The sequence below is a fragment of the Gracilinanus agilis genome, chromosome 2 (genome assembly GCF_016433145.1).
Source record: "Gracilinanus agilis isolate LMUSP501 chromosome 2, AgileGrace, whole genome shotgun sequence".
Classification (NCBI taxonomy): domain Eukaryota; kingdom Metazoa; phylum Chordata; class Mammalia; order Didelphimorphia; family Didelphidae; genus Gracilinanus; species Gracilinanus agilis.
In genome coordinates, this window is record NC_058131.1 from 238252606 (window position 1) to 238262773 (window position 10168).

General features: G+C 38.7%; 1 protein-coding gene across 1 annotated transcript in view; it reads left to right on the forward strand.

Moving 5' to 3' along the window:
- Positions 1 to 9290, forward strand: part of NPC1L1 (NPC1 like intracellular cholesterol transporter 1) — a 39257-nt gene extending 29967 nt beyond the window's left edge. Inside the window, exons 16-19 of the mRNA XM_044661050.1 lie at positions 87 to 318; positions 4003 to 4116; positions 4204 to 4366; positions 8583 to 9290. Of these exons, the coding sequence (XP_044516985.1) occupies positions 87 to 318; positions 4003 to 4116; positions 4204 to 4366; positions 8583 to 8797 (724 nt within the window). The 3' untranslated portion in view covers positions 8798 to 9290. The remainder of the gene's footprint in view (positions 1 to 86; positions 319 to 4002; positions 4117 to 4203; positions 4367 to 8582) is intronic.
- The last annotated feature ends 878 nt before the right edge of the window (positions 9291 to 10168 follow it).

The window sequence follows — 10168 nt, forward strand, 5'->3', positions numbered from 1 at the left end:
TCTGGCTTTCCCATTCTCAAGGTCTTATAGAAAAGGAGGGAGTTTGAAGTGATAGCCTCAACCAACATTTCTTCCCTGTGTGCCAGGGTCACATATGTATTCTATGAACAGTACCTGACCATCGTCCCAGAAGGGTTATTCATTCTGGGTCTCTGCCTTATACCCACATTTGCTGTCTCCTGCCTCCTGCTTGGGATGGACCTCCGATCTGGCTTCCTCAATCTCTTCTCCATCATCATGATCCTTGTGGATACTGTAGGCTTCATGACCCTGTGGGGCATCAGCTACAATGCTGTGTCCCTCATCAATCTCGTCACGGTAATTTTCTGAACAGGGTTGTTGCTGGGTTGGTGTAATTACACCTGTGAATTCATAGATTCTACTAGGGGAACTGAGAGCACTTGAACTTCTTGAGTAGTTCCTAGCTTTCTTCAGATTTCTCATGGTTTGTTGGTTTCTTTGAAGATGTTAATTTGCTTTTCTCTCTCTCTCTTTTTAAACCATTTTCTTCTTTTTTAAAAGTCATTGTCATTTTATATATTGGCATAGCTCAAACATGAATAATTAATAGTTCTCCAATAGCTCTCAGATCTGCCTGTTTTTGTAAAGATTGTTTTGTAGTTATATTCTTATGGGTCCTGTGTATGTTGGTTGTCTATTGCAATAATCAAGGAAGATGCCAATGTGACCAAATAGACATCAGTAGGGTGAGAGCAGGGTAGGAAAAGAGCTAATGAAGGCAAATCTTTTCTTTTTCTAAATCAGACAGACTATTTTATCATTAGTCCTTTAGACAGGTTCTTGATTATTCTTTTGATTAGAGTTCTTAAATCATTCAAAGTTGTTTTTCTTTATACTGTTGTCATTCTGTAAATTGTTCTTCCTGGTCCTGTTCACTTCATTGCATCAGTTCATACTTTCCAGGATTCTCTGAAATAGTTTCAATAGTCAATATTAATATTAATATTAAAATATGTGATATTTTCAATATTACAGCACAATAACATTTTGTTACATTCATAGATCACAACTTGTTCCATTTTTCTCTAATTGATGGACATCCTTTAATATTTCTTTTTCTTTTTTTTTAAACCCTTACCTTCTGTCTTAGAATCAATACTGTATATTGATTCCAAGGCAAAAGAGAATTAAGGGCTAGGCAATGGGGGTTAAGTGACTTGCCCAGAGTCACATAGCTAGGATGTGTTTGAAGCTAGATTTGAGCCCAGTATCTCCTATCTCTAGGCCTGGCTCTCAATCCACTGAGTCACCTAGCTACCTCCCCACCCTCTTTAATTTCTAGAGCTTTTTCCTATCCTTTTCAGATAATCATCCCTTCAGGATGAGGAAGTTAGTTTTACCTTTGACTATTCTCATATCAGTGTTATCCTCCCTTATAACTGTTTCTCTACTTCCTATCCCTGCTTATTTCCCTGTTAAGTTATGTATTTTTCTACATCTAGCTTTGTTCATGCATGTATTTAACCCTCCTTTGTCCGGTTCAGATAAAAGCGAGGTTCATCCTCTACCTATAATCTTGCATGCTTTATAATCTTCTTCTCATGTAGTCCAATAGGAAAAGACACTAAATTCCAGCTCTTCTTCCTTTCTACACTAGAATATTCCTTTTACATTCTCTTTCCTTCTCAAAACCCTCAGAACAGAACCAAACCCATCCCAAGTCACTCTGTTTTTATTTAACTCCATTAATGAATTCTAACGGCATTAAGGATTTGAAGGGACATTTGTTATTTCTCTTATTAGAATGTTAATACTTCATCATCTTACAGCCTTGTCTAACTGTTCAAATAAATTTACCTTTTAATTTTTCTCTATAGTCTTGTGTTTGTAATTCAGATTATCTCTTCTTTTCTTTTTCAGTCATCTTGAAAGTCCTCTATTCCATTAAAAATCCATTTTCTTCCTATAGAATCATGGTCAAATTTTTAGGTAAAATTACTCTCTTATATCTCTTATATATTTTTTGTCTTTTAGGATATTATATTCTAACTTCTTTTATTATTTATTATAGAAATTGCCAGGTTTCAATAGAAACTAGATATGATCCTATCTGTGATTCTTTGGTACTCTTTATGGCTGCTTATAGGATATTTTCTTTGATGTAGAAGTTCTAGATCTGATTATTGTATTCCTTGGACTTTTTCTTTTGGGATTTCTTTCAGGATATGACAAGTATATTCTTTTTGTTCTCTTTACACTCTGGTTCTAATTAATCTGGCCCATTTAAATTTTACTTTCTTGATATATAATGTTCAGGTGTGTTTTAAATGGCTTGTTATTTTATTCAATAACCAGTTTATAAAGACCACTGCAATAATTCATTGAAGGAAATGTGGAATCAGTGTCAATATCATAATAATTCCCTTCAGTCACTTGTTCGTCTTGAAATAAAACACATGGGAGAGAAGGGTAGGCCAGGGCACAGCAGTATATTGATCACAACACAATGTTCATCAGGGCTTACTTTAAGTAAAACCCTCTAGCTTCTACAATTTTAAATGAAATGTGTATAGTTCAGATAGTCTTCCGTCCAGCTGTTTAGAAAGATGAGAGGGATCTATGGTTTCCATTTCTACCATCATAACGCTTGCCTTTTCATCCTCCCACTTACTCATATAGGATTAAACAGATTCGGGGAAAGAGAAACAAATAATCACGACACAAAAACCAAGTTGTTGTAAAGAGAAAGAAATATGGATAGAGAAAGAATATATGAATTAAACTCTAGAAAAATGCTAGTGGGCTTGAGACATGGAAAAATAGTATCCAGTTTCTTTAACAGCCCAAAGATGTGTTTCTTTATAAAAACATTTCAAGGATTCTGGGCATAAGGACATCAATGCTGTGTCTTCTACACTTGAGAATTTCCAAGGTAATGAGAATGGCCTATCCTATGGAGCCAGGATGATAATGGCTATTCCAAACTCAGACTGAGAGTACTCTCTGTTGTGTTGTGGTTATCTTAAAAATTCTTCAACTTTTAAAAGTGCTTGGATCTTTTATTCTTCTGGTTAGAAGGCAGATAGGTGGATCTTTAGCAAATATTTCCCCACTGGACCTCAGTTCCCCCATCATGCACAGGTTCCCATGGGCACATGCCATTATTTTCTTTTTCATTAAATTTTATGTTTTTCTATTACGTGTAGAAACAATTTTTTTTGCAATTTTTTTTGACATTTTGTGATTCAAATTCTCTTTCTTCCTCCCCATTCTTCCTGAGGCAGTAAGTAGTCTGATATAGATTACACCAATTCTTTCATGCAATATGGATTTCCATATTCTGCCATTTTCTTTTAAGTATATTTTAATTATGCTAAAAATAGTCACTTTCCTAAAGCCTTCCCTCTTAGATCCTTCCCTCCTGCTCTGATCCCACTAGTGAATGTTCCTTTTTGACAAGTATGTATAGTTAAGTAAAACAAACACATTGCCCATGTATGATAATAAATGCCTCATTCTTCACCTATATCCATCACCTCTCTACCAAGAGGAAAGAAGTCTATTTCACTGTCAATCCTCTGGAATCAAGAAGAGTCATTCATTAGATCATAGCTTTAGAACTAGAAGGGACCTAACAGGCCATCAAGTTCAACCCTCTTATTTTAGAGATGGGGAAATGAGGCACAGAGAAGTTGCTCCAGGTCACACAGCTATTAAGTGTATAGGTAGGGTTTGAATCCAGGTCTTTGTGACTTCAAGTCTAGTACCTTTCAATGTTACTTTCTTTTACATTATTGTAGTCATCCTCTTGGTTCTGCCTCCTTCATTCTGTACCACTTCAACAAGTCTTCTCAGGTCTCTCTGAACTCTTGATAGTTGCTGTACTTTTTTATAGTACAATAATATTTCGTTCCTTTCATATATCCCAGTTTACTTGGTTATCTCCCAATTGAGAGATGTCTACTTTGTTTCTAGTTTTTTCCTTTCTCCTATTTCTCACATATGTTCCTCTAGATGACTGCTCTTTCTTATTTACTGTAGGCTGTGGGTATTTCAGTGGAGTTTGTGTCCCATATCACTCGATCCTTTGCCATCAGTACCAAGCCCACTCGGCTGGAGAGAGCCAAAGAGACCACCATCATTATGGGCAGTGCGGTAAGTGAAATCCTGGCTGGGTGCAGGCTCCTCAGGATTTGCTCAGTGGACCCAACCCTAACTGGGCTATCTTTGGTGACCTTGTAGGTATTTGCTGGAGTGGCTATGACCAATCTCCCTGGCATCATCATTCTGGCCGCTGCTAAGGCCCAACTCATCCAGATCTTCTTCTTTCGCCTCAACCTTCTCATCACTGTCTTTGGCATGCTGCATGGTCTCATCTTTCTGCCTGTGATTCTCAGCTATTTTGGTAAGGTCCCAGAGACAGTGCTTCTCAGAAGCACCTGCACCTGATCTTTATAGAGTTTCAGAATGTGTGCCTTGGGAAGAGTGCAAGATGCAAATGCTACCAGTAAGTGGTAGCTTCCCAAAGAGAAGTTACTTCTATCTCCAACTAGACTCTTCCCTTGGCTCTTTTTTCTTTTTAAACCTTTACCTTTTGTCTGAATCAATATTAAGTATCAGTTCTAAGGCAGAAGAATGGCAAAGGCTAGGCAATTGGGATTAAGTGACTTGCCCAGGGTCACACAGTTAGGAAGTGTCTGAATAAGATTTGATCCCAGGACATCTTGTTGTCCCTTTCCTTGATTATTCTAAAGGAAGGGAAGAGGCTAAAATGCAGGATAGTTGGAGATGGAAAGAGTGCTTCTTGGAGAAATAGCAATGTAAGACTGGGCTATATTTGTAACTTTTCTGAGCCCCAGTTTGTTTATCTGTAAAGTAGTGTTAGTAATACTCCCACTACTTACCCCTCTCAGAGTTATTGTGGGAAAGTAAATGCTTTGCAGCCTTTAATATGATTATTTTTAAACCCTTACCATCTGTCTCAGAATCAATATTGTGAATTGGTTCCCAGGCAGAAGAGTGGTAAAGGCAAGGCAATGAGGGTTATGTAACTTGGCCAGGGTCACACAGATAGATGTTATTTTTATCCTCATTTTATAGATGAAGAAACTCAACCTGAAAGAAGTCAAAAGATTTGTTCATGGTTACATAACTAGTAATAATTTGTCTGAGTTGGCTCAGTGGATGGAGTTCCAGTTTTGGAGTCAGGAAGACTCAGCTTCCTGAATTTAAATCTGACCTCAGACACTTATTAGCTATGAGACTTTAGTTTCCTCATTTGTAAAACGAGCTGGAGAAGGAAATGGCAAGCTACTCTAATATCTTTGCCAAAAAACCCTCAAATAGGGTCACGAAGTATTGGACTACTGAAATGACTGAAAAACAACAACAACAATAATTGTTGAAGGCATAATTTGAACTCAATTCTTTTTGACTCCAAGTCTAACATTTTATCTACTGTGCTGCCCAGTTTGGGGTTGAATGGAAATAAATTCCTTAACTCATAAGTGTTCCCAAAGATGTGAGCTCCTTAAAAGGGAGGTGCCACCTCGTCAATTGAAAAGCAATCACTTAGATCCTAGATGAATCTCCCAATGTAACCTATGACACACATACAATGCTATGACATAGTATTATTTGTGTGTATATACAGGGCATCTTAAGTCTTAGTATAGCTTGAAGCTTAAGTAGATTAATATAGAAACGTTCATTTGCTATAGCTAATGTTCACTGCCTCAGTGACAAGCAACCTCAGGTTGGAGCTGTACCCACAGCTCAGCGCATGGTCCTATTGGGCTATATGGGGGTCTTAGACTCCAAGGCACTTTTTTCCAGGGGGGACCTTCCTTACCAGGGATAGGAGAGGAAAGAGTAATGAAATCTGATCCCCTTGTCAGCTCAGAGATTAAAAAAATGCAAATATTTTGCCCACTTTGAGGGAATTCATACTAAGTCTTCCAGAGAAACTTCAGAAGTGACTGAAACCCTGGAGGGACTTGAAATTGCTATCTTTCTTCCTTCTGAACTGAACTGGACCAGACTTTTTGGGGCAGTAAGTCCAGAGGCAAACTTAGGGTGAGCTGCAAACTTCTGAAGTCAGCAGCTTGAGCAGAGCTGATGGGCACCATAGGCTCAGGATGAAATTGGAATGTCCAACACCCAGATATAACTCCCTGCCTACTTGGTGTTTGTGGAAAGTCCTGGGCCCTTCAGTCTCTTCCAGTATTAGATGGGGGAAAGTATTGAATCTGTTCTTCTAGAGCAGCATTGCTGAAGTATTGGCATGCGTGCTGGGCTGGCACTGGGGGAGCTTCTCTGTTCCCCCTCTTCCCAGTGCCCGATGACATTTTTTGCATGTTATACTCCTCTGTCAGGCCACCCAAAGTGAGCACTTCTTCCCTCTGCTCTCTGGGGTACTATGGGGGGGGGGCTCACTGGCGGCTTGAAGTTGCAGTTTGGGCACGCAAATTTGAAAACCTTCACCAATGTTGTTCTAAGGGCAAGGAAAGGTAGTTGGCTTCAAGGAGATGTTTTCAGAATCACTGAGGAAAAAAGGTCCCAGAAAGAAGGGAATATACTGAATACTAATTAGAGCATTTTAGACTGCTTTCCCTCCAGAAACTATAAGCCAGCAACTATGATTTGACTCTCTCTCATTGAAGCAGATGTCATAGTTCTATATAATGGCAACTTGAATGATTTACATTTTTAGTCAGAGGAAGGTAGTAACAGAATTTCAAAGAAGTCCCAGTTAGGTGGTGATGAAATGAGAGATATTTCATGTTACTGCCTTGTTCAAAATGCTTTAATTGCTCCCTACTTCCCTAAGGATAAAATACAACCTAACTCTGGACTTTAAAGCCTTTTGGCTTGTTCCCACTTATCTTTTTGGACTGACTTCATATAAATTCACATCATGTACTCTCCACTGAAGCCAAACTGATCCAATTTATTTTTCCTTACACATCTAACTTCTCACCTCCATGCCTTTGCACAGGCTGACTCACAGCCCTGGAGTGCTGCCTTTCATCATATCTGCCTCTTGGAATCCTATGTTTTAAAAAAAAAATTAGTATTCAGCTCAACTCCTTCCTTCTACATGAGACTTTTCTTTATCCCCCAGTAGATAGTATCTTCACCATTTCCACAAAATTTCTTTAGGTTTACTTTGTGTAAAAGTTATATCTCATGGGTAGAAGGTAAGCTCCTTGAGGCCAAAGGCTATTTCATATTTTGTCTTTGATTTCCTGGAGCCCAACACAGTGCTTGGCACAAAAGAGATGCCTACAAAATGCCTGTCAAGTTGACATAATAGGAGGCATCAAGAGTATTTCTTTCTGTTCAAGTATTATTCTTTTTTCTTTTCTGCCTTTCTGATGAAATGACTTGGTCTTGCTGGTCAATCAAAAGACCCCTAAAAGAGGCAGGAACTTTACAATTCATTTGTTCATTCAACAAACATTTATTAATCACCTTCTGTGTGGTAAGTGCTGAACTGGCCAAAAACAGCCCCTGTCTTGCCTGGAAAAAAACAGTGTGTACACAGAAGACATACAAAATAAATGCAAAGTCATATGGGAGGAGGGCTCTGATAAGAGAGGGGTGCCAAGAAAGGTCTAATTTAGGAAATGGCACTTGAGCTGAAATTTAAAGGAAGCTGGGTATTTTGAGAAGCAGAGGTGAGGAAGGAGGACAGTCTTAGGACTCAGGAACATTCTGGAAAAATGCTGAGGAGCAGGAGAGGGAATAGGAAGTAGGTCAGCTTGTCTGAGATGCTGAGTATATGATAGGAGTTACATGCACCAAGCCTGGAAAGATTGACTGGGGGCAGGTAGGTGGCTCAGTGGATAGAGAGCCAGGCCTGAAGATGAGAGGTCCTACATTAAAATCTAGACTCAGATACTTCCTACCTGTGTGACCTTGGACAAGTCACTTGATCCCATTCCTAGCCCTTACTGCTAATTTGCTTTGGAGCTGATACTCAGCATTGATTCTAATACAGAAGGTAAGGGTTTAAAAAAAAATAGATTGGATCCATCTAATGAGGATTCAAATGCCAAACAGGGGAATTTATATTGTATCTTCAATGCAATAGACTAAGATACTAAATGCTTCTTTTTGAATAAGGAATATGGTCAAAGTGAAAACAATGACAGGGAAGGGTGACATCTCCCCTAGTTAGGGAGTCAATTTGACCATTTCTTAAAAAAAAGACAAAGGTTTTATGAATATAATTTGATTTTAGATGACAATGACCAAATTTAGATTGTTTTCATTATTTTGTTGTTTCCTGGTTCTGCTTACTTCAGTTTGCATCTGTTAACATAAATCCTTTATCTGTTGACTTCTCCGATTAGAGACTGTGAGCTTCTTTAGGGTAGGAACTATCTTACATTTGTATTTATATCTCTATTACTTAACATAGAACTTAGACCATAATAAGCACTGAATAAATGCTTTTTCATTTATTTTTTCATTCTTGCAACCCTGTGGATTTTTATCTTTTTCTCATAACATAGTAATATTCTTTAAAAAACCAGAGGAATATTATTATAACATAGTAATGTTCTATATATTCTCAAGTTGACTGTTTCTTCTTGTCTACTCATTGTTTTTCTTAGGGCCAGATGTCAAACAAGTCCTGGTCTTGGCACAACAGTCAATAGAACAGAACACCATGTCAGCCAAGGCAGAGGTTGCCAAGACTGCTTCTTGCTCAACGTATCCTTCTCCATTGTATCCTGACTTGAATTCCTATACCAATTTGAATTTTGAGGCTGATGTGACTCAGTTTCCCAAGGGCACCAAAGGACTTGAGCCAACAACACCTCTTTGATGGTGCCAAGAGCTGTTTTGTCTATGTCTCCTCATTGTATCATCACATCACAGAATTTCAGTGGGAAGGACATGAGGGTCCAGCAAGTCTCACCAGTACCTCCTCAAGTGACCACCTAGTCTGTGCTTGAAGAGCACCAATGAGAGGGTACTGCTACCTCAGAAAGCATATGTTGGCATGTTTGCATCACGTTAATTCTTGGGAAGTTTTTACTTACTTCTTGATAATACCTACCCTGCTGCATCTTTCATTCACTGCTCCTAGTTTTTCCATTTTGTACTAACCAGAAAACAAGTTTAATTTGCTTCCACATGATGGCCTTTCAAATCCTGGAGGCAGCTTCCATATCTCCTGAAGTATCCTCAGTCTCCCCAAAGGATCCTCATATGACAAGACTGCCTGTCCCTTTTTATCGTTGGTCATCTTCCCCAAGATGCACCTCAGCTTATCAATTTCCTTTCTGTAAGGGCGTGCTCAGAATTGAACACAGAAGTCCAGATAAAGTTTGAACTGAATACAATGAAGTTACCTTCCTTTTTACATCTTTTCTAATGCAACCCAATATTGTTAGCTTTTTTTTTTTTTTTTGGCTGACTGTTGTCTCATGGTTAACTCATATTGAGCTTATAGTCCACTAACACCCCCAGATCTTTTCCATAGGAACATACCTAGGCATATCTCCCCATCCTGGTTTTACATAAGTTGATTTTTTCATACCTACAGGTAGAGCATTTTCCAAGGACATGGTCTCTGCCTGTTGGGGTTTCCTGATCCCAGGGAAGGCCCCAGGTTCCTTGAGAAGGGTCTTTTTTACCAGCATGTTCATAAGCGGTTGATAATGAGTTAAGCTTGGGCTTCATGTGACTTGCCCTATGGTCATGGGGCTATATTTGGGTAGACTCTCCTGTAAGAGACAAGTCTCCAAATTTTCTTGGGTATTTTTCATTGTACAGGATAAATCCCAGTGATTTGGACCATTAAGATTAGGCATAGAAGTTGTCTGGTCTAACCTCTTCTTTTTATAGGTCAGGAAACTGTGGCCCAGAGAGGTTAGTGACTTTCTCAAGGTCACCCAGCTGGTAAGCAGGAAAGCTTAGATTCAAACCCAAGTCTTTTGATTCCAGTTGCTGTGCTCTTTCCACTAAAGTGATGAGTGCCCATTCTATCTCCCCTTTTAAAAATATTTTATTTTTTCCCAATTATATGTAAAAATTTTTTTAACATTTGGTTTTTGAAATTTTGAGTTTCAAATTCCCTTCCTCCCTTCCTCCCTCCCTCCCTTCTGCCTCTTTCCTGAGATGGAGTTATCCCCTTTTTTTAAATACTCTTTCAATTATTCTCATCCTATCAGGGAGAGAGGCTCTGATAAGT